Source organism: Centropristis striata, chromosome 19 (genome assembly GCF_030273125.1).
Source record: "Centropristis striata isolate RG_2023a ecotype Rhode Island chromosome 19, C.striata_1.0, whole genome shotgun sequence".
Classification (NCBI taxonomy): Eukaryota; Metazoa; Chordata; class Actinopteri; order Perciformes; family Serranidae; genus Centropristis; species Centropristis striata.
Window position 1 is genome coordinate 2808940 of NC_081535.1, and position 25256 is coordinate 2834195.

A 25256-nucleotide genomic window follows, 5' to 3' on the forward strand; every position below is an offset into this window, starting at 1 on the left:
TTTTTGGTAATTTTGTGTCTTTTTTAAATCATTTTTGTGTCTCTTTTTAAACACTTTTGTCTTTTTAAATTTTTTTTGTCTATTTTTTGTAATTTTGTGGTTTTTTTTGGTCATTTTGTTTCTTCTTTACATAATTTGGGGTTTTTTTCTGGCCTTTTGTGTCTTTTTTTATCGTAATTTTGTGTCTTTTTATGGTCATCTTGTGTCATTTTTTAAAGTAATTTTGTATCTTTTTTTGGTAATTTTGTGTCTTTTTTAAATCATTTTTGTGTCTCTTTTTAAACACTTTTGTCTTTTTTAATAATTTTTTTGTCTTTTTTAATAATTTTTTGTCTGTTTTGAGTGATTTTGTGTCTTTTTTGTAATTTTGTGGGTTTTTTTGGTAATTGTGATTCTGCCTCCAGCGGCCCCCAGGTAATTTGAGTTTGAGACCCCTGCAGAAAGTGATTATTTTTTATTTGCTTCAAACCTTTTGTATTCCTATTTACACTGTTAAACATGCATTTGAGCATGAAATATGTTAAGTTACTGCACTGTAAACAAATAGACACAAGATAAACAAATAGACACAAAATTAACAGAAAAAGACACAAAATTAACAGAAAAAGGACACAAAAAGGAACAAAAACATGAAATCTTAAAAGTGCAGTGTAAAAATGCACAAAATTACTTCTTGTAATTAATGTTGGTCTGCTGTTCTTGCACTGAAAACAAAGAAATCACAGTTTTGTATTTGCTTCAAACCTTTTGTATTCCTATTTATACTGTTAAACATGCATTTGAGCATGAAATATGTTAAGTTACTGCACTGTAAACATATTTAAAACTGCAGTTTCTTCATATCTGGTTTAGTGAACGCTCCTATACGTGGCCCTGTGGTAGTGAACATGAAAAATTGTGGCCCCCTGCAGCATTTAAGTTACCATCCCTGGATTAAGGTGAGATTATAGCTGCAACCTAAGAGAATTAATTTAATGTGAGTTTTATATGAATGGCACTTTACTGTGTTGTGTCTGGAAGGTCCCTTTTATTACTTTTTTGGGTAATTTTGTGTCTTTTTTTAAATACTTTTGTCTTTTAAAAATTTTTTTTGTCTTTTTTCTGTCATTTTGTTTCTTTTTTTTTTTTTTTTTTAATTTTGTGTCTTTTTAAAGTTATTTAGTTTTTTTCTGTCATTTTGTGTCCTTTTTTTAGATCATTTTGTGTCTTTTTAAAATATTTTTTGTCTTTTTTTAAATACTTTTGTCTTTTTTTGGTCATTTTGTTTCCTTTTTTTGTGATTTTGTGTCTTTTTAAAGTTATTTAGTTTTTTTTCTGTCATTTTGTGTCTTTTTTTTTAGTAATTTTGTGTCTTTTTGGGGGCATTTTGTGTCTTTTTAAAGTTATTTAGGTTTTTTTCTGTCATCTTGTGTCTTTTTTGGTCATTTTGTGTCTTTTTCTGGTCATTTTGTTTCTTTTTTTAGTAATTTTGTGTCTTTTTAAAGTTATTTAGTTTTTTTTCTGTCATTTGTGTCTTTTTTAGTAATTTTGTGTCTTTTTCTGAGCATGAAATATGTTAAGTTACTGCACTGTAAACATATTTAAAACTGCAGTTTCATCATATCTGGTTCAGTGATGCTCCTATATGTGGCCCTGTGGTAGTGAACATGAAACATTGTGGCCCCCTGCAGCATGTAAGTCGCCCATCCCTGGTTTAGATTAGATTAAATCTGCAGCCTCCAGTGAATGAATGAGCTCCGGCCCTGACAGAAACATTGTTCCCTCCGTGCAGCAGTAGTCTTGGAGCTGCTGCATTCAGGTTCCGGCGCATGGAGGAGGACTCGGGAAACACTGAATCAGGTCAGCTTCTGCTGTGTCAACTTAGTGAAATGTAAAACAGGAGGCAGGCAGCAGGTGAAGCTGTGATCAGCAGCCAGCGGGAAGCCTCCAGCCTCCTCTTCTCCTCCCGGAGAGCCGCTGCTGGAGTCTCTCATTCTGCAGGAGAACCCGGACTGGACCTCCTCCTCTCCGCTCCTCTCCGCTCCGCTCCTCTCCATGGCGCAGCGCTCCGCTCACCCGCTGGTCCCCATAGCGCTGCTGGTGTTCGGACTTGTTGCCATCCTGCTCCTCACAGTCCCCACTGAAGACGTCCAGGAGGCTCCGGGGTTCATGGTAAGGTCCGCGGCGTCGGTATTTCTGGATCGGGATAGAGTGACTCACTAGACCGGCAGCAGGGAGGTGTTCCACAGGGAGGATTCTCTGGTGTTAACACTTGGATGATGTTGTTTTCACCCCTATTAAGTTCACAATTAGCTTCTTTTAATGTGTTAAGTAACGTGAGTTTGCTTTGTGTTCTCTGCTCAGCTGTTTAAACTTAAAGTATGGAAGACCAGGCGTGACAATACTAAAAAAAACTAGCAAGTCAAACTGAAAATATTACCTGCTACATGTGTGAACTATTGCACCCCGCAAAGTATTTGTTTCATACCAAGATAAAAAAAAAACTTAGATTTAGAAGTGTTAGATCATTTATTTTGTTTAAAGAGTTAATTTCTTATTTTAAGCGTTCAACATACTTATTTCTAGATTGTTTTCACCTCTATTAAGTTCTCAATTAGCTTCATTTCATGTGTTAAATAACGTGAGTTTACTTTGTGTTCTCTGCTCAGCTGTTCTAACTTAATGTATGGAAGACCAGGCGTGACAATACTAAAAACAACTAGCAAGTCAAACTGAAAATATTATCTGCAACATGTGTGAACTATTGCACAAGATAAAAAAAACCTTAGATTTAGAAGTGTTAGATAGCCTAATTTGTCTTGTTTTAAGAGTTAATTTCTTATTGTAAGTGTTCAACATGCTTATTTCTAGATTTAGCAATGTTATTTTAAGAAATCTTGTTTGTGTAAAGTGTAAAAAAAAGTGTAAAATTACCTGTCCATGCAGCAAGATCATTTCCCTCAGATGTAGTGTTTTTATATTGTTTTAGACACAAGTTTTTGCAGTGCAGGGAGGATTCTGTGGTATTAGCACTTGGATGATGTTGTTTTCACCCCTATTTAGTTCACAGTTAGCTTCATTTCATTTGTTAAGTAACGTGAGTTTGCTTTGTGTTCTCTGCTCAGCTGTTCTAACTTAACGTATAGAAGACCAGGCGTGACAATACTAAAACAACTAGCAAATCAAACTGAAAATAGTATCTGCTACATGTGCACTGCAAAAAAACAACTGACACAAAAAATAAGAAATAAATAACTAGAATTAAGCAAATACATGCTCGAAACAAGTAGGCCTACAATTATCTGCCAGTGCAGTAAGTACATTTTCTTTGTAAGAATTCTTTAAATAAGTAGAAATATGGTCTGTGGTATTAGCACTTGGATGTGTTTTACTCCTGTTTTCACCCCTATAAAGTTGATAATTAGCTTCTTTTAATGTGTTCAGTAACGTGAGTTTGCTTTGTGTTCTCTGCTCAGCTGTTCAAACTTCATGTATGGAAGACCAGGCGTGACAATATTTTTTAAAAAACTAGCAAGTCAAACTGAAAATATTATCTGCTACATGTGTGAACTATTGCAGAGCTCAGGAGGCACAACTGTATTTTTTTTTTTTAAGTTAAAAAAAAAAAGAAGTAATTTGTGCATGTGATTTAAAGTGAAAATAGACACGTTTTTGCTTTAACTTAAGATTGGTTCAAACTTAAAATATGGAAGTCCAGGTGGGACAATATTAAATAACATAGCAAGTCAAACTGAAAAAAAAAAATACATCTGCTACATGTGTGAACTATTACAGAGCTCAGGAGGTGCAACTATTTTTTTTTTAAGTTTAGAAAAGTTTTTTGCTTTAACTTATCAACACGTAAGTCTTAACAGCACAATAAGATGGCTCCATCTGAGTAGGGGTGTGCCATATCGTATCGTTCACGATAATAGCGGTATATTTTTTTATGACAAAAAAAAATGCATGTCATGATATTGTCAACATTCCTACTTGTTGCCGTAGTGGTTAAGGGTTCCCATTAATGACCTAGTAGACTGTGGAGCTCCAGAGTCTCATGTGCTGCACTAACGTCACATTTCAAACTACTGAAAGTTTATTCACACTATTTATAATATAAAGTTGGCAGTATTAAAATGACCAAAAAAGACACAAAATTACTAAAAAAGACACAAAATAACAAAAAAAAAACCAAATTACTTAAAAAGACACAAAATGACCAAAAAAAGACACAAAATGACAGAAAAAAACTAAATTACTGGAGGGACCCAAACAATTCCAGGTGTCCTGGAGCATGCTCCCCCGGACATTTTTTTGTCCTAAAAGCCTAAATTTGGTGCCTCTCGCACATTCTAATGCCACTATTCCATCTTAATCATTGCATATTTTAATGAATTATTGTAAAAGAGGATAAGGGTTCTTCTGTTTTATTTAAGGTGTCTTATTTTGACAGTCTTCTTGTAAATTCTGTGGTGGATTCTGTTAATACATCCATGTGCTCTTATTTTGAAAGCTACATGTGTTTGCTTTTATTTTGAAGGCGGGTATAACACGTTCTTACCGTAACGCCTTATGGTGTGTTCAATTTACACTGAAAGTCGAAACTTGAAAGTTGGAATTTGGAGCTCGGAGCAACGTCGAAAATTCTGACATTCGTGTAGACCTTGAACGCACCATTTCCCCCCCCCTGTCATTATTTCTGCTCTTAGTTTGATTATTAATGGTCTGATTTAGCATAATGTTTCACCTTTATTATGCCTTTCATGCTCAATTCAAACTCTCACTATGGATTGCTTGGATTTTATTTAGGTTTTAGACTCAGATAAGTGAATATATTTCAGTTCTTGGCTGTTTAAAACAACTTTATGTGCATATTTTAGGATAATGGACTGTCTAGCTGCAAAAAAATGTAATCCAGGTCATGAAACCCAGCTTCAGGGTTCTGGGGGTGTTTCATAAATGTCGTCTTTGTCATCTTCCTCAAACTTCTGGTTGACTAATTGCGTTGTGCCAAAGGCGTTCGCTGTCCCAAGTTGTTAAACCAAGAGCACTAATTACTAATTAGGTCCTTTTTCTCCATGATGAAACCTCCTGGGCTCCGTATGTTACACACCAAACATTTTAAAACTGGAAACACGCCACAATACCGGCCTTCTTAACCCTTTGATGCCCAACATATAAACACCTTCTAATGCAAAACATGGGTTAAAATTGACCCATATTCATTTCCCATGTTATTTCATGCTGCTGTGTGTTTGAATATCTTTTTTTTATTACAACTGATCATTATAACCATTTTCCTTTCGTATTTTATGAAGAAAAAAAGTTTTTGTATTATTACATCAAGTTTACACACATGGGTCAAAAATGACCTTGTGCATTAGAAGTGTAGTGATACAAAAAGTGATATACTAAATTAACAATTTGAGTATATGTGTTACTATCTTTGTCTTATTTTGAAGGTTTGACCATAAAAAGGCACAAAATGACTAAAAAAAGACACAAAATGACTAAAAAAATAAACAATATGACCACAAAAAGACACAAAATGACAAAAAAAGAGACACAGAAAGACACTAAATGACAAAAAAGACCAAAAATGACTAAAAAAGACACAAAATGACCAAAAAAAGACACAAACAGACACCAAATGACAAAAAACAACAACAAAATGACCAAAAAGGACACAAAATGACTAAAAAAAGACACAAAATTACTAAAAAAAGAAACAAAATGACCAAAGAAAGACACAATGTGTAACTATGTTTGTCTTATTTTGAAGGTTTAACTTTAAAAGAGTTGTTAGAACCACCAGATTACATTGGAAAATCACATATTTTAACATTTGAGACTTATTAGAGCCACCAAATAATAATTTCCATTGGAAAAAACACCAATTTAACAAACTAGGATAGTTAATATTTGTGTCTTCTTTGTCAGGTTTTAAATTGGTGGCAACATATAAACACCTTCTAATGCACAACATGGGTCAGAAATCACCTTGTGCATTAGAAGAGTAGTGATAAAAAAGGGTTTTTATTCAAAAAGTAAAAAATGAAAACAAAAAATTAGGATGTATGATGATCAAAAACAAGTTATTTGAGGAAAACCTTCAATACTGAATGATTTAATTTTTATTTTCTTTAATTTATTGCAAAGATATAGAATATAAAAACGTAGTCAGGTCACTTTAGACCACGTTGAAGCAACAAACAACTTCTAAATGTAACATTTGGATGAAAAGAGAGTGTTATTGTTTCCACTGCATTTCTGTTATTATGTGTCAACCTGTAAGTATGATGTTGCTCATATTGAAATACAGCAATTTGAACCATAATTACATAAACCAATTTTCTTTACCCACAAATCACCAAGTCATTGCTTACTGGAAGCTTAAATTAAATATGAAATTCAGACACAAACTTAAGAAGATTGTGTCGGCAACTCCAATGAAATCCCATGAAATTAAAGTGGAATACCATGACATCATCAGTCAAACATATTTTGTGACCTGTGTAAACTTGAACATCTTGTCTCCTTGTGTTTCTTGTGTTGTGTCTTTTTGGTCATTTTGTGTCTTTTTTTTTGGGTCATTTTGTGTCCTTTTTTTGGGTCATTTTTTGTCTTTTTTGGCTCATTTTGTATCTTTTTTGTGTCTTTTTTTGGTAATTTTGTTTCCTTTTCTGGTCATTTTGTGTCTTTTTTGGTCATTTTGTGTCTTTTTTGGGTCATTTTGTGTCTTTTTTGGGTCATTTTGTTTCCTTTTCTGGTCATTTTGTGTCTTTTTTGGTCGTTTTGTATCTTTTTTGTGTCTTTTTTTGGTCATTTTGTTTCCTTTTCTGGTCATTTTGTGTCTTTTTTGGGTCATTTTGTATCTTTTTTGTGCCTTTTTTGGTCATTTTGTTTCCTTTTCTGGTCATTTTGTCTTTTTTGGTCATTTTGTTTCCTTTTCTGGTCATTTTGTGTCTTTTTTTGGTCATTTTGTATCTTTTTTGTGTCTTTTTTTTTGGTCATTTTGTTTCCTTTTCTGGTCATTTTGTGTCTTTATTGTTCATTTTGTTTCCTTTTTTTGGTCATTTTGTTTCCTTTTCTGGTCATTTTGTGTCTTTTTTGGTCATTTCGTGTCTTTTTTTGGTCATTTTGTGTCTTTTTTTTGGTAATTTTGTGTCTTTTTTGGTCATTTAGTGTCAGTGTTTATTATCTGTGTTGCTTCTCTTGATGGAGTTCAGCTGAGGACAGAGAGTTGTTTCCTTATCACCAAACCGTCTCTGGTGGTGACGTGATAAACTGTAGAGGAGCCTCATTGTGAAGAAACAGATAATGTTAAACACTTTACCTGATCCACATTCAGCATGTAAATAAAGGCTTCATTTGCATTAAAGAAGGATTGCTGCTCCCTTTGCTCTCTTGTTCTTGTGTTACTCTAAATATTCCATGTTTCCTTTTTTAGTATAGAGCAGCAGCCTTTTCTCTTAGTATCAAAGTGGCAGAAATAGGACACAAAGGGGTTTTTCTTACATTTTTACAGCAGCAAGAGAAAACAACAGTTCAGTTCAAATGAAAGGACAAAACAGTTCATTAGAGCTACTTTGTCTCTCTGGTGAGTCTTTTCCAGCAAGTCCTCACAACTCAGCGCACAGCGATAATGAGGAAATATTATGAGGACCTAGAACGGCACTCACAGAGACCTCTGCCAAGGCCAAAGGGGCGTTCACGTGACCCTCAGATGGTCCCAGTGACCATACTGGGAAGTCTGACAGCTTTATGTGTTGATGAGCTGCAACAACATAAAAAAAAGTTGTATTTTATTGCTCTCAACGTTCACACAACACACTCAGTAAGTTTACATGTACAGTTTAATCGAACTATGCTTAAAAATCGATATTGGCGTCTAATAGGACTTCTGTCCTTGTCCCAGTTTACATGAAACTGAGAAAATATAATAACTGACGTGGGACTAATGTGGGACCGGCTAATGTGCGAACGGCTAATGTGGGACCGGCTAATGTGGGACCGGCTAATGTGGGACCTGCTAATGTGGGACCTGCTAATGGGACCGGCTACTGCGACCGGCTAATGTGGGACCGGCTAATGCGGGACCGGATAATGCGGGTCCGGCTAATGTGGGACCGGCTAATGTGGGACCGGCTAATGTGACCGGCTAATCTGCGACTGGCTAATGTGACTGGCTAATGTGGGACCAGCTAATGTGGGACAGGCTAATGCGACCGGCTAATGTGCGACCGGCTAATGTGACCGGCTAATGTGACCGGCTAATGTGGGACCAGCTAATATGCGACCGGCTAATGTGGGACCGGCTAATGTGCGACCGGCTAATGTGGGACCGGCTAATATGCGACCGGCTAATGTGGGACCGGCTAATGTGCGACCGGCTAATGTGGGACCGGCTAATGCTACCGGCTAATGTGCGACCTGCTAATGTGGGACCGGCTAATGTGGGACCTGCTAATGTGGGGCCGGCTAATGTGCGACCCGCTAATGTGCGACCGGCTAATGTGGGACCGGCTAATGCGACCGGCTAATGTTACCTGCTAATGTGGGGCCGGCAAATGTGACCGGCTAATGTGGGACCGGCTAATGTGACCAGCTAATGTGGAACCAGTTAATGCAACTGGCTAATGTGACCGGCTAATGTGGGACCGGCTAATGCGACCGGCTAATATGCGACCGGCTAATGTTACCTGCTAATGTGGGACCGGCTAATGTGCGACCTGCTAATGTGGGACCTGCTAATGTGGGACCGGCTAATGCTACTGGCTAATGTGGGACCTGCTAATGTGTGACCGGCTAATGTGGGACCGGCTAATGTGCGACCTGCTAATGTGGGACCTGCTAATGTGGGACCGGCTAATGTGGGACCTGCTAATGGGACCGGCTAATGTGGGACCGGCTAACCTCCTTGGCTGTAGGAGGTAATAGTGAGACATGCTTGCACGTGGAGTTGCTGTTCACCAGTTGGGCTGACTTGAAAAGTTGCGTGTTGGCAGATACCTGAGTGTAGACTGATGCACATGAGTATCTATTTCCTGCACATGGATTTATGTGTGTGTGTGTGTGTGTGTGTGTGTGTGTGTGGTCTGTTTCTTCAGTCACATAGCTTCTTGCATGGATGGATTTCTACACATTCTGAGTGTTTCCTTTCAGCAGCAGATTAAAGTCTTGTTGGGTTGTTTAGTATTCTGCAGGCTGGTGGCAGTAGGAGCTCTGTCCTAGCAACAGGTTTTACATCACAGAGACCAGACCAGAGGGTTTATACTGGGAGTCAGGACCAACTGGGTCAACTGTTCACTAGAAACTCTTCCTCTTATGCTGTGAAATAAATATTGGGAGGCTAGAGCAGCTATTCTCAACCTTATGGTCCCGACCCCAATTCTCCACTATGTCAAAGTGTTCATGTGTGTTTGAGTCTTTTTGGTCATTTAATGTCTTTTTTGGCCATTTTGTGTCTTTTTTTGGTCAATTTGTGTCTTTTTGTGGTCAACTTTTGTCATTCTGTGGTCTATTTGAATCCTTTTTTGCTGAATTTTATGTAATTTTTTGGTCATTTTGTGGTCAATATGATTATTTTTTGGTAATTATGTGTCTTTTTTGGTAATCTTGTGTCATTTTTGGTAATTTTGTCTTTTTTTGGTAATTTTGTGTCTTTTCTGGTCATTTTGTTTCCTTTTTGGTCATTCTTTGGTCATTTTGTGTCTTTTGGTCATTTTTTTTATCTTTTTTGTGTCATTTTGTTTCCTTTTTTAAATCATTTTGTGTCTATTTTTGGTTGTTTTAATTATTTTTTGGTTGATTTTGTGTCTTTTGTGTCTTTTTGGTCATTTTAATTATTTTTTGGTCAATTTTTGTCTTTTTGTGGTCATTTTTTGGTCAATTTGATTCTTTTTTGGGTAATTTTGTGTCTTTTCTGAAAAATCCCAAAGTATCAAGTTGTTACTTTCCAAGGAGTCTCTGGCTTGAAGCTGACTGTTACACACTCAGGAGGTCAGAATGGACCTTTAAACTGATAGCAAAGCACTTAGATTAAAAGTAACAATAAAATATAGAAAAATATAGCATGTTAAATTGGGGGTCGCGACTCAAAAAGGTTGAGAACTACTGATCTAGACAGAACAAACTGTATTTCTCATTAATATTTACCATGTTCCTCTTGTATATGTTTGTACCTGCAGCCAGTAGCAGTGCTTCAATATAGAATTGATCAGTAAAAAGTGTGTTCCCAGGATGATTGACAGATCTGCAGCAGGTGGTTGGAAGACTTCCAGATCCTAAAGGTTTTAAAGGTTTTAACATGTTGAAACTGATCCGCATCAACACACCTCACAGTCACTCCCACACTGGAGGGAGGGAGTGTCCCTGCAACATTAGTTTGTTCTATTTTGCCTCATATCACATGAAAAAATAAATAAAAGAGTTATTTTATCATGCAAAATTAACTGGATGTAAGAAGTGCATAATTACAACAAATTAGAAGAAAACACAAAGACAAAAAAATACAAAAAACACAAAAAACACAAAAAATACAAACAACACACATAAAACACATAAAAACACACACAAAAATACACTAAAAACATTAAACATTTTCTTTTACAAAAACACATAAAAACACACAAAACAAACAAAGAAATTACAAGATAACACGTGAAAAAACACATAAAAACAGACAAAAAAAATACAAAAACCTCACAAAAATTACAAAAAACACGCCAAAAAATACAAAAAAACCCACATAAAAAACACAAAAGATTGCATTAAAAGCTGAATGCACACTGCAAAATTAGAAAAATCTCTGCAAAAAAAGTAAATTCATGTTACTACACTTGATCAAGGTGGGGTGTTTTTTACCTTTGCTAAAAAAGGGTTAATGCATTAAATGTGACATGGAAACTTTTGGTAAAGCCAAAACTTTAGAGTTCAGCTGACAGCAGGAAACATGCTGCTGAACGTTTCTACGTTGTGACATCATAAAGAAGACTCCAGAGGGTTAAACTGTGAAATCATTATTTAAAACAAGTCAGAAGACTTCTCCTGTCACACAGCGGGGGATGTGCAGTGATAAAGTGTCTTGTAGTCCTGACTGTTTATAGATTCTTTGCTAACATGCTAACATGTGTAAGGTAAACCTGAGGCTCTGCCTTTGAAGGTCCACATCACTAGTCTGCAGACAAACTGCTTCCAGATGCCAAAACTTCAGTCACACATCCACAATCGTAACGTTGTAAACTTCATGCTCGTCTGTCTGGTTAACTGGATTCCTCTTTTCAAGGCACTCAGCACCATTTCACTCTTTTGATGTCTTTCTTTCCGCCTGTTTCTCTCCAGTATGGGATCGTATTGGATGCTGGATCTTCTCACACAGCTCTTTATATCTACAAATGGCCAGCAGACAAGCAGAATGGGACCGGAGTGGTCACCCAGCACTCTGAATGTCATGTTAAGGGTAAGTAGCAGCACTTATTCTAACTAAAAACATACATATAAACTAAATATCAAGCATCCAAAATCAAAAGGTTAAATCTACGGAAGAGGATTAGGGCCACACATTAAAAACATATTTGAGTTCTGACTTTATTGTCAGACCACTTATGTATATGGACTCTAAAGTCAGAACTCAAATATTATTTTCATGTGTGGCCCTTGTCCTCTTTCGTATAAATCAAATCAAAATCAATTATCAAGAAAGAATCCTAGTGAAAAAGCACAGAACCTCTCTAGAAATGTTTTAGTCTACTGCCTCAACAATATCTGTTCTACTATCATTCTTATGATTATCTTTTTTTAAAAACCCCAGCTGGTTGCATGTTGTTCATGCAGCAACGTTAAGCAGCTAACCATATATATATATATGGATGTCTGTATTACTTAACAGGCCTACCAGGAACAGGCCCAGGGGCCCAAAGTGTCTGAGAGAGGAGACACTCGGAAACTCCAAATGACTACAAAGAGACACAAAGCAACAAGAAACAGATGCAAATAACTACAGACACAAAATGACTCAAAAGAAATGCAAACAGACAGCGAAAAGGGGCAAAAACAACTACACGGCTGTAGAAAATAGCTAGAAAAAGAGAAAACAAAAAAGAAAAGTTACAAAAAGACACAAAATGACCACAGAGAGATGCATAAAGTAACATTTATGCATCTCTCTGTGGACATATTGTGTCTTTTTGTAGTCTTTAAAGACTACAAAATACCACAAAACGACCCATAAGGACTACAAAAAGGCACAAACCAACAATAAAAGCAGACTGAACATCTGTGTGTCTGTAGTGTGTGTGTCTGGCTGGGGGTCTTTTGCATGTTGGTCCTATAATCCTCACATGTTCATTCTTGTAAAAGAAAGGAAGACGTATGCTGCAGGACCGGATCATAAAGATGTTACAGATGTTTCAGCACTTTCTCAGCTCAAGGAGACACACTAATGTATGTATATGGAAGCTCAGTGAAGCCAGATGTTGGTGAATTAAAGTGAAAATAGAGGTTATAATAGTATTGGATTATTCAGTAGTTTTAGTTTTAATGTCGTTGTGAATTTTTGTTTTCAAATTCAGTTAGTTTTAGTTAGTTTTTAGAGTGAGTTTGCTTAGTTTTAGTTTAGTTTTTATTAGTTTTAGTTTTTTTGTAATGGGGTATGTGTTGGGTGCCAGATTCAAAGAGGTCATAATACATTTTTGCCTTTATTTCCTTTGGTTTATCATCTCAGCCCCAGTAAGGTTATTAACTCTTATAGTTCCAGGTGTTTTTAATTTTGGTTTGAGTGTACACTATAAAAAAAAACAACTTTTGTTTTTACGGTAAAAACCAGCAGCTGTGGTTGCCAGAACTTTACTGTAATAAATACGGTGCAAGTTTTTGTAATGTTACAGTAAAATTATATTAGCACTGTTGATTTCACGTTTAAGATTGCCATTTTATTCAATTTTTTACTGTATAAATAAAAAGTTTTTCCATCAAAAGAAACTCTGTTCTGCCATATAATTGACAAGAAAATACTTTTTAAATTCTGCATAAATTAAAGATTTTACCATTAAATATGACAGTATATTTCTGTTAGAGATCTGGTGTTTAGTACATTTAACAGTGAGAAAAAGTATTTGTACAAAAAATAAATGCCCTTATATAACCTTAAATAATGGAGAGAGAAAGAAGAATATGTTGTGGTTTGAGAAGTTTTTATTAAAGATTAGAGACGTTTCTGTTGGTTACTGTAACACCATGTGGAAGTAGTTCAGGTGTCCAGTTTGTAAATAGTTTTCATGTCTAAGATGCAAGTTGTAATGAGGATAAAGTCCTCCGAGGTAAGTGATATCGTGCTATATGTGGACCATGGAAGCTATTTTAAACCCTTACACTACCAACAAACATCACAGACTCCTCCTTCACTGGAGACTTTTAATTTCTCTAACACGGGTTAATAGTGGAATATAGGGCTGGGCGATATATCGATATGAAAAAAATATATATCGATATATTTTTTTTAATGTGATATGGAATTAGACCATATTGCATATATTGATATAGTTCAATTTTCTTGATATATAAATGCTGCCCTTACTAGGGTTTGTCATATTTAGTTCTTTTGTAATGTTTGTGTAAAGACACAAAATGACACAAAATGACTAAAAAAGGACACAAAATGACCAAAAAAAGACACAAAATAACTAAAAAAGACACTTTAAAAAAAAAAAAAAAAGACAGAGTGACTAAAAAAATACACAAAATGACCCACTAGAATAAAAACCAGAGTTGATGACAGGATCGCACACAAGATCACATTTATGTTGGTTTTTCTTTGTTTCTTTTTGGTTCAAAATGTTGATCCAGTAAGTCAGAATAAAAAATCATAATCAATCAATCATATAGAATAGATATCAATAAATATAGTTGAATGCACTTATTGTAAGTCGCTTTGGACAAAAGCGTCTGCTAAATGACATGTAATGTAATGTAATATAGGTGAAAAAGATATACCAACATGGTATTTAAACATGTTTTAAGTGGTGAATACAGGCAGGATGGAAAGGATAAAATAATGGACAAAATAGCCCAAAACTCCATAGAGTTAATCTGCTGATAGTGGAATTATAGCAGGAATATGTATTCAGTAGGAGTCCTTATTTCAGAGCACTGTAATGTAGTCAATCACAAATTCAACTTTAAAAGTCTCTTGTTGTTATATTCACCAGTGGGTGGGATGTGAATGGGTGCCATCTGGTTCCTGTGAATGGATGATAAGATTTCAACAACATAGCAATGCACCAAGCAAAGAAAATGTTAGTGAGGCGGTCATGAGTCAGCAGTGAGTCAGAGTTGAGCTCTGTCCTTTGCCACTCCTGTCCTGCCAACGGGTCTTTATGTTTCTGGATTAGATAAACTTAATATGCTTTTTTCCCCAGTTAGTCATAAGTGGCATGGTGTTTATCCTGTCATCTTTCATTATGTAGAGAATGTCACATCGCAAGTGAACTTTGATCCTCAGATGACTGTCTGAGAATGATATATGTGGGTGTGTATATATAGATAAATAAATGCAGGTGGTACAAAACAGGTTATGTTATATTATGTAATACATACGCACCCTGGCAGCTTATGCTCTTACATAAGGGGTGTTTCCATTACAGTCGAATAGTGCAGAACGAGGTGCACAGTGCTAACAGGCTAACAGGCTAAAAGTTAGCTCTGTAGCAGTACAGTGTGTATGTGCTAACAGGCTAACAGTTAGCTCTGTAGCAGTACAGTGTGTATGTGCTAACAGGCTAACAGTAAGCTCTGTAGCAGTACAGTGTGTATGTGCTAACAGGCTAACAGTTAGCTCTGTAGCAGTACAGTGTGTATGTGCTAACAGGCTAACAGTTAGCTCTGTAGCAGTACAGTGTGTATGTGCTAACGGGCTAACAGTTAGCTCTGTAGCAGTACAGTGTGTATGTGCTAACAGGCTAACAGTTAGCTCTGTAGCACTACAGTGTGTATGTGCTAACAGGCTAACAGTTAGCTCTGTAGCAGTACAGTGTGTATGTGCTAACAGGCTAACAGTTAGCTCTGTAGCAGTACAGTGTGTATGTGCTAACAGGCTAACAGTTAGCTCTGTAGCAGTACAGTGTGTATGTGCTAACAGGCTAACAGTTAGCTCTGTAGCAGTACAGTGTGTATGTGCTAACAGGCTAACAGTTAGCTCTGTAGCAGTACAGTGTGTATGTGCTAACAGGCTAACAGTTAGCTCTGTAGCAGTACAGTGTGTATGTGCTAACAGGCTAACAGTTAGCTCTGTAGCAGTACAGTGTGTATGTGCTAACAGGCTAACAGTTAGCTCTGTAGCAGTACAGTGTGTATGTGCTAACAGGCTAACAGTTAGCTCTGCAGCAGTACAGTGTGTATGTGCTAACAGGCTAACAGTTAGCTCTGCAGCAGTACAGTGTGTATGTGCTAATAGGCTAACAGTTAGCTCTGTAGCAGTACAGTGTGTATGTGCTAACAGGCTAACAGTTAGCTCTGTAGCAGTACAGTGTGTATGTGCTAACAGGCTAACAGTTAGCTCTGTAGCAGTACAGTGTGTATGTGCTAACAGGCTAACAGTTAGCTCTGTAGCAGTACAGTGTGTATGTGCTAACAGGCTAACAGTTAGCTCTGTAGCAGTACAGTGTGTATGTGCTAACAGGCTAACAGTTAGCTCTGCAGCAGTACAGTGTGTATGTGCTAACAGGCTAACAGTTAGCTCTGCAGCAGTACAGTGTGTATGTGCTAATAGGCTAACAGTTAGCTCTGCAGCAGTACAGTGTGTATATGCTAACAGGCTAACAGTTAGCTCTGCAGCAGTACAGTGTGTATGTGCTAATAGGCTAACAGTTAGCTCTGCAGCAGTACAGTGTGTATATGCTGCTGCTGCAGGAGGTGTTCTGTTTGTTTATGCTAAGCAGAGACGCTGTGCATAATTAGCCATGCTGGTTTGTTTATGATCAGTGGCAGACGTTGTGCACAGTTAGCGACGGCGGCCACAGTTGCGTCTCCCGTGTTTAATCTCGCGTATGTGATCACGGATTGCGGTCGAAGAGCGATTACGTAACGATCGAAAAACCATACACAGTTAAAAAACTGTTGTTTTTACAGTAAAAAAAAACGCAGCTGTGGTTTCCAGAACTTTACAGTAATAAATATGGTAAAGCAACTTTTTCTAATATTACGGTAAAATGATATTACCACTGTCTTGTTAGCAACTGCCTTTTAAAATTTGGTGCTTGGACCAAAATGGAACCGGTCCCAAAAAATGGGTCACAAGTGTAAATTGAGCTTTTCTATCTAACGAGCCATCACTTTAAAGCAGAACAGCCTCCAGACAAGCAGCAGCACATGGAGGAGTTTTGGATTCCCAGAAAACAAAAACCAGAGTTTCTTCTGATATCATAGAAACAGCCTCACAATGGATATAAAGTCTGTAATCTGGGATCTCTGGGAACAGTAACATTGTTCTAGTTTAGTTTAGTTTAGTTCAGGTTTTCAGGTCGGGGAGGAGCACCAGGCCTGACCCACTAAACACCAACACCAACATGGACGTTTTAGACACTTTCATACACCTGCACTAATTCTGCACTGTTGTTATACTATATATTTCCTTGTATTTTTAATATTTCCTTGTATTTATATTTTATATTGTATTTTTATTGTTTCTTGAACTCTCTAATTTTGCACATTCTGACTAGTTTTTAACTTTATTCTATTCTATTTTATTGTATTGGAGTTGTGTTGCTGCTGGGAAAAGAAAGGACCGACAAGACATAAAATGATTTTAAAAAAAAGACACAAAATGACCAAAAAAAGACACAAAATGGACACAAAATGATAAAAAAGACATAAAAAGACACAAAAAGACACAGAATTACCAAAAAAAAGACACAAAATCACCAAAAAAAGGACACAAAAAGACCCAAAAAGATTAAATGAACAAGAAAGATACAAAATTAACAAAAAAGACAAAACCCAGATGAGATTATTTAAAGCCTCCAACTAAAATGTCATAGTTATAAGAAAGTAATATATTGATAAAAGAAAAGAAAAAACATATGTATAACAAGTTATAATGTGTTAGAAAAATTGCATGAGGAAACCTTGAAAATTGATAATCTGTCACCAACAGAAAAAACCTCACCATTTTTCTGCGCATTCGTTGATGGGAAATGAAGAGCTGGAGACGTCCAAGTCTCTCAGTTTAACAAAAGTTTTATTACAATACGTCAAAAAATGTGCACTTTACAGAGAATCTCTGGGTTCAAAAACTCATGTCCCTGAATACAAACAGACGTGTTTCAGTTCATGAAGTCTGAACCACGACTCTCTCCCTGAACCCATTAAAATACTAACATTTGTTTACAAAACATGCTGGTCGATTTCCTCCAGGAAGTCCCGCCCTCTTGATCGCTGATTCGCCAGTTTTAATTAATACAACGGCACGTCATGCCACCTGGTTGCTTGCTGCCCCGGACAAGGCCATCCTGGCCTCTTCTCCAGAACATTCAACAAAAACCTCCTGTCTTGTTTTGTCTCACAAAGATATTATATCTACAGAGTCAAAGGTTTTTCACTGTGTCACATAGATTCTAAAAGTCTAAAAAATATGAAACAGACAATGAAATATATGTAGTCAAAGTTTCTAAACCAAAATTAACACACAAACATAATCATTGTATCAAAATCATATTGTCTAACTTAATATAAATGCATAGAGATATTTATTACACTCAAGGTTTGACCTTTGATAGTGACCTGCGTCACTCACAGAGACAGAGAACAGAGAAGCAGAATGAAGCATAAAATAATTTACCAATATAGAAAATAATCAATTATTTTAACAATTGACAATAACAAAAATAATATAAAAACAAAATGAACATGTTATAAAAGTGTAATGTTAAACAGCAGTTAAATGGGCTTTTAGACGTCTGTTGAAACATTTTGTAGAGATGGAGTTATTTGCCAGATGGGAAAAGATATTTATTCCATCATTAAGTCACTAAATTTAATAATAAATTGACCTTTGCGTGTCATAAATCTTGTTTCTTTCAGCCTGTTGTCATGTTGTCATGCTGTCATTGTTCCCAGGTATCTAGGACGTTTCCAGCGTTGTGGGTGTGACACCAGAACAAGATTCTACATGTCGATCATCTAACCGACCTTTTCTCCTCCTCTGGTTCAGGCGGAGGGATCTCCAGCTACGCGGGCCAGCGGGGAGCAGCCGGCAGCAGCCTGGAGGCCTGTCTGGACCAGGCCGTGGACCAGGTCCCCACAGCGCGACACCCGCTCACACCGGTTTACCTGGGAGCCACCGCCGGCATGAGGCTGCTGCAGTGAGTCACTGCCACTGTGTGTGTGTGTGTGTGTGTGTGCGAAAACGTGTATCTGGAGGTGTGTGTGTGTGTGTGTGTGTGTGTGCGTGTGTGGTTGTGTGAAACATGTGTATCTGGAGGAGTGTGTGTGTGTAACTAAAATCACATAAAGTTACATGTGTTTGTGCGTGTGTGTGTGTGTGTGTGTGTGTGTGAAACCTGTATCTGGAGGAGTTTGTGTGTGTGTGTGTGTGTGTGTAACTTACATCACATAAAGTTAGGTGTGTGTGTGTGTGTGTGTGTGTGTGTGCGTGTGTGTGTGTGTGTGTGTGTGTGTGTGTGAAACGTGTATCTGGAGGTGTGTGTGTGTGTGTGTGTGTGTGTGCAACTAAAATCACATAAAGTTACGTGTGTGTGTGTGTGTGTGTGTGTGTGTGTGTGTGTGTGTGAAACGTGTGTGTGTGTGTGTGTGTGTGTGTGTGTGTGTGCAACTAAAATCACATAAAGTTACGTGTGTGCGTGTGTGTGTGTGTGTGTGTGTGTGTGTGAGAAACGTGTATCTGGAGGTGTGTGTGTGTGTTCTTGTACTTCCTACATAATGAGGACCAGAACACGTTTTTAACCAACAGAGTGAGGACATTTTTGCAAAGTGAGGACATTTCGGCCGGTCCTCACTTCTTTAAAGTCTTTTTTGAGAATTCAGACTTTGTTTTAGGGTTAAAGGTCACCATTAGGTTTATCTTAGGGGCTAGGGACCAAGGTTATATTATTATAGTTAACGAAAACAAAACGAAAACCAGAACTGAAAAAACATTCTCCTTGACTAAAATAAAAATAAAAATAAAAATGAGAGTGTCCGGTCCAGTCTGGTTTGGCTTCGATTCTATGTTGCTTTGCTTCATCACTATTGTAGTTTTATGAATGTGTCCCATAGTAATCCTTTCATACAGGGTAATAACAATAAAACACAAAGTTCAGCTGCAATAAAGTGCTCTTCAAAACATAATTATGCACCTGATGTAATATAAAACCAGGATTTTGCAGGCATGGACTAAGACTCAGTTCATAATAAGTAGAAATCTGTAGCGTGCTGTAAATAAAACTGAATAAATCGAACTAATCATGTCCTGACGTGATGTCACAACATGTTTCATCCTGTTCTAATTAGCGCTGTGATTGGTTATGGAGTGTGACAGTGTGTCTGGAGCTCAGAGTCTCTGTGTTGAATCTTCAGACTGTCAACGTTCCTACAGCAGCTTGACTTTATGCAAATGTTCAACAGAAAACCTTCCACTCAGTCGAAGGTGGAGATGTAAATCCTGCTCAGAGCAGACGAGTCACACAGATCCAGAATGACAGCAGAGAAACAGTCTGCACTCTATTTTTATCTGTTTATTTTTGCTCTGTAAACATCCCTTTGTACATAATAACATTTATATAACATCTACATTTATTTGACAGCTTTAGTTTCTTTTCAGGTCGAAATTTAACATAAAAAACATGATAAAAATTAAAGTTAGACAAAAAGACAGTGGTTAAAATGAGTCCTACCTTGAGAAAATAAAAACATTGCTTACATAAATGCATCAATAATAATATTGCATATTGCATTTACTCAAGTACTGCACTTAAGTACAATTTTGAGGTACTTGTACTTTACTTGAGTATTTCCATTTTATGTAAATTTATACTTCTACTTCACTACATTTAGAGGTAAATATTGTACTTACAGGTCGATATTTAAGATAAAATATATGATTAATTTAAAGTGTAACAGTATATTAATAATAATTATAATACATTTTATTTTTTAGGCACCTTTCTTATCAGACAATTTAGTAAACAGAATGGGGATGTAATATGAGATTTTTAGGTGCAATTTGCCTGTTTAAACACTTTATATTAAGCAAAGTAAATAAGCCAATAAGCCAACATTTTAAAGCAAATAATGCTTTTTACTCCACTACATTTATCTGACAGCTTTAGTTTCTTTTCAGGTCGAGATTTAACATAAAAACATGATAAAAATTAAAGTTAGACAAAAAGACAGTTGTTAAAATGAGTCCTACCTTGAGAAAATAAAAACATTGCTTGCATAAATGCATCAATAATAATAATCATAATAATAATAATAATAATAATAATAATAATAATAATAATCCAATAACATATTTAGAGTATATAAAACAGTCTGAGTGGGTCCATTCTGCATAACAAATACTTTTACTTTTAATACTTTCAGTACATTTTGATGTACATTTTGTACTTTTAGACACAGTCTGCAGTCTTTTTTTATCTGTTTATTTTTGCACTGTAAACATAATAAACCTTTGTACATAATAACATTTATATAACATCCAGGAAAGTAACTAAATACATTTACTCAAGTACTGTAGTAAAGTACAATTATGAGGTACTTGTACTTTACTTGAGTATTTCCATTTTATGTAGCTTTATACTTGTACTTCACTACATTTAGCTGACAGCTTTAGTTACTTTACAGGTCAATATTTAACATAAAAAACATGATAAAAATTAAAGTTAGACAAAAATGAGTCCTACCTTGAGAAAATAAAAACATTGCTTACATAAATGCATCAAAAATGTTAATAATAATAATAATGATAATAATAATAATCCAATAACATATTTAGAGTATATAAAACAGTCTGAGTGGGTCCATTCTGCATAACGAGTACTTTTACTTTTGATACTTTAAGTACATTTTCATGTACATTTTGTATTTTTAGACACAGTCTGCAGTATTTTTGCACTGTAAACATCCCTTTGTACATAAAACATTTACATAACTTAAGTAAAATTTTGAGGTACTTGTACTTTACTTGAGTATTTGCATGTTATGTAACTTTATACTTCTACTTCACTTCTGCTTTAGTTACTGTTCAAATCATCAAATCAAATCAAACTTTATTTATATAGCGCTAAAAAATGGACGTTTTTGCAGCATAACACACAGAAAAAAATCAGAAAGTAAGTTCAATTTCTTTGAGAATGTATTTTTTCCAAAATCTGAGTAAAATGTAATATATATTCAGGAGGGATTATGTGTCCTATCTGGCCTGGAGGTCTCAGGTCACCAGGAGGAGTTACTGCTAGGAGACATCTGGAATACTTTGACTCCGACCTGCTGCCCCCGCGACCCGGCCAGGATCAGGGGATTGTTGAAAGTAATGTCAGGATAATATGCTTTGTTGGAGAAAAAAACTAAATTAACTTCCCGTATACCAAAACTGAAATCTCTATTATGTTTGGAAGTCACAGAGGTTAACGTGAATTACAATTACAACAAACCTACTTTGTTAGTTTTAGGACAAAAGTCAGACGGATAAATCACTCAGCCGATATTAGCGGCAGATAATAGAGATAATCAGAGATATATCTGTGATATTTCTTATCAGTGCACATGTTTCCAATATGGAAACTTCTTTTTAGAGGAGAAATCATGAAGAATATACTTTAAGAATGGTGTCATAATAGTTTTTTTCTCCAACAAAGCATATTCCTGACATTACTTTCAACAATCTCCTGATCCTGGCCAGGTCGCGGGGGCAGCAGGTTAAGCAGAGTATTCCAGATGTCTCCTAGCAGTAACTCCTCCTGGTGACCTGAGACCTCCAGGCCAGATGGCACTTTACTGCGTTGTGTGTGGAAGGTCCCTTTAATTACTTTTTTTTGGGTAATTTTGTGTCTTTTTTTGGTAATTTTGTGTCTTTTTTTGGTAATTTTGTGTCTTTTTTTGGTAATTTTGTGTCTTTTTAAAATATTTTTGTGTGTTTTTTTGGTAATTATGTGTCTTTTTTAGTAATTTTGTGTCTTTTTTTGGTCATTTTGTGTCTTTTTTAAGTAATTTAGGTATTTTTATGTCATTTTGTGTCTTTTTTGGGTCATTTTGTGTCGTTTTAATAATTTTGTCTTTTTGGTAATTCTGTGTCTTTTTTTGGTCATTTTGTTTATTTTTTAAGTAATTTAAGTTTTTCATCTGTCATTTTGTGTCTTTTTTTAAGTAGTTCAGGGTTTTTTCATTTTTGTCTTTTTTTAGTAATTTTGTGTCTTTTTTTGGTAATTTAGTATTTTTTCTGTCATTTTGTGTCTTTTTTTGTAGTTTTTTGGTCATTTTGATCCTGCCTCCAGCAGGTAATTAGAGTTTGAGAGCCCTGCTGTAGAGTGTGGAGCTATGTAAACCCTGAAAAGGTGTTAAAATCAACTCTGTGGGAGTTAATTCAACTCTCCAGTTTTTGCGTATGAATATTCATATGTTGATGGCATTTGGACACAACAATCAGCATCCTGCTCCTAAAGTCTTTGATATGATGAATGCAGGACTTATTGCTGATAAAGGTGATTCAGATTAAACAAGTCACAGTTATAAACTATTAACAGATCAACAGAGGTAAGTCTCTGTGTGTCTGGAGTCATTGTGTCTGGTTGGAGCTGATCTCCAGCTGACCAACATGTGTAACTGATCACAGCGTGAAACTCTAAAGGACCAGATGAGACTTTATAGTCTGAGAGGTCAGCAGGGAAACCTGGGACACGTCAGCAGAGATTAACTAGAGGGACGAGTCTCTGAGAGCCTCTAGTCCCATTTAAGATATGTCTAAGATATGTTTAAGATATGTTTAAGATATGTCTAAGATATGTCTAAGATATGTTTAAGATATGTTTAAGATATGTCTAAGATATGTCTAAGATATGTCTAAGATATGTCTAAGATATGTTTAAGATATGTTTAAGATATGTTTAACATATGTTTAACATATGTCTAAGATATGTTTAAGATATGTCTAAGATATGTTTAAGATATGTTTAAGATATGTCTAAGATATGTTTAAGATATGTTTAAGATATGTCTAAGATATGTTTAAGATATGTCTAAGATATGTTTAAGATATGTTTAAGATATGTCTAAGATATGTTTAAGATATGTTTAAGATATGTTTAAGATATGTCTAAGATATGTTTAAGATATGTCTAAGATATGTTTAAGATATGTTTAAGATATGTCTAAGATATGTTTAAGATATGTCTAAGATATGTCTAAGATATGTTTAAGATATGTTTAAGATATGTTTAAGATATGTCTAAGATATGTTTAAGATATGTCTAAGATATGTCTAAGATATGTTTAAGATATGCAGATCTGCAAGAAAAACATTGCATTTAGTCATTTAACAGACACTTTTATCCAAAGTGACTTACAGAAAAAAAAGAGAACAATCAAGGTATAAAAAGGTAAAACAAACACCTCATAGATTTGGATTTGTTATATAAATATGTTAATATATGATTTGGTTGAGCTGCAGTGAAGCCTCATCATCTACTGTGTATTCTATAAACTGGATATTATTTCCTTTACCAGCATGCATTTCTTTTTTTTATAAATTCAGAAAACACTTTATTAGTATATATGTACATAGAGACTGGGAAATAATAAAGTCACTGTTGTCAGCTCACAAAACTCAGATCAAACTTTTGAACTAAAAACAATTACAACAGATTACAAGAAAGTTGGGACATTGTCTTAAACATTAAACGAAAACAGAATGTCTATTCTATATTGTTTAAATCTATTATAATGACTATTTGCTAATGCTTTGTGATAAACAGTCATGTAAAAAATAATCAATGTCTGGTTCAACTAAAGGTTCATTAGTTTGGACAAATATAATGATAACAACAAAAATATCTGATAAGAGTTTAATTTAAGAGCTGATATCTAGACATTTAACATGGTTTTATTCATAACGATTTGGGTTATTATCAAGAAAACCATGGAAACTGTCTAGATATCCATGTATCTCAAATTGTACAAAGTACTTGAGTAAATGTACTTAATTACATTACACCCCTGGTTAAAACCAGTACGATGGGAACCAGTTCTCCCATTAACCACGGCCCCTGAACGCTCCATAAGTCTCTAATCCACCTGGGACCTGAACCCTCAGGGACTTCATCTGATCCTGGATTCTAGCATGTTTGGTGTTTATTTCAGGCTTTGTTCTATTGTTGTTTAAAAAAGTGATAAATATTTTTTCCGCCCTGTGATTGAAATCAGATGTTCATTGTTAGCGTGTGCTTCAACTTTCCGCTAAATATCATGGAAATGAGGCCGGACGTGTTTCTATAATCCAGCTGAGAAACAAACAGACAAACTGAAAACATCAAACAAGAATAAACCAGTTTAGTGAAATCTAAGTTTTGAAAACTTTGCATTTTATTCCTACAAGCTCTGAGTAAATATCCATAAGAGTTTTACCTCCTGCAGCTGTAACTAATAATTCTATTCCATTCAGTTTTATTTATATAGCCCAGAATAATAAGAAACACATAATCGATCAAAAATCTGCCTTGAAGTACGGAAGCGTATTGCATTCACTTTTAAAAAAAAAACTAATTTATTTTTTGGTTTGTTTTTTGGGGTAATAATTTCTGTTTTAATGAGTAATTTTTTCTGTTTTTTGTGGTATTTTTGCCCCCGCTGTTAGGGGAAATTTTTTAATGTTTTTTGGGGTTATTTTTTCAGTTTTTCTGACAATTTTTTTCTGTTTTAATGAGTAATTTTTTCTGTTTTTCTGAGTAATTTTTTTTCTGTTTTAATGAGTAATTTTGTCTGTTTTTCAGGGTGATTTTTTCCAGTTTTTTTGACAAATTTTCTGTTTATTGGAGGGTTTTTTTCTCGTTTTTTTTTATTCATTTTTTTCTGTTTTTCTGACTATTTATTTCTGTTTCATTAAAACAGAAAACCCCGAAAAACTAACCAAAAAAAAAATTACTCCGACAAAACAGATTTTTTTTTTTATCAAGTGAATGCAATACGCTTCCATATTGAAGAGTTTTGCAGTCTGTACAGAATATGACGTCCTCTGACCTTTGACCTTCACATGGGACAGGAAGAGGCCTCAAACAGAAACATTTCAAGGT

The 25256-nt window shown here is 35.5% G+C and overlaps 1 protein-coding gene across 1 annotated transcript in view; it reads left to right on the forward strand.

Annotated features, from left to right (window-relative positions):
* Window positions 1-2020: 2020 nt before the first annotated feature.
* Window positions 2021-25256, forward strand: part of LOC131992067 (ectonucleoside triphosphate diphosphohydrolase 2-like) — a 31815-nt gene continuing 8579 nt past the window's right edge. Inside the window, exons 1-3 of the mRNA XM_059357447.1 lie at window positions 2021-2151; window positions 11323-11440; window positions 18185-18335. Coding sequence (XP_059213430.1) covers window positions 2035-2151; window positions 11323-11440; window positions 18185-18335 — 386 coding nt within the window. The 5' untranslated portion in view covers window positions 2021-2034. The remainder of the gene's footprint in view (window positions 2152-11322; window positions 11441-18184; window positions 18336-25256) is intronic.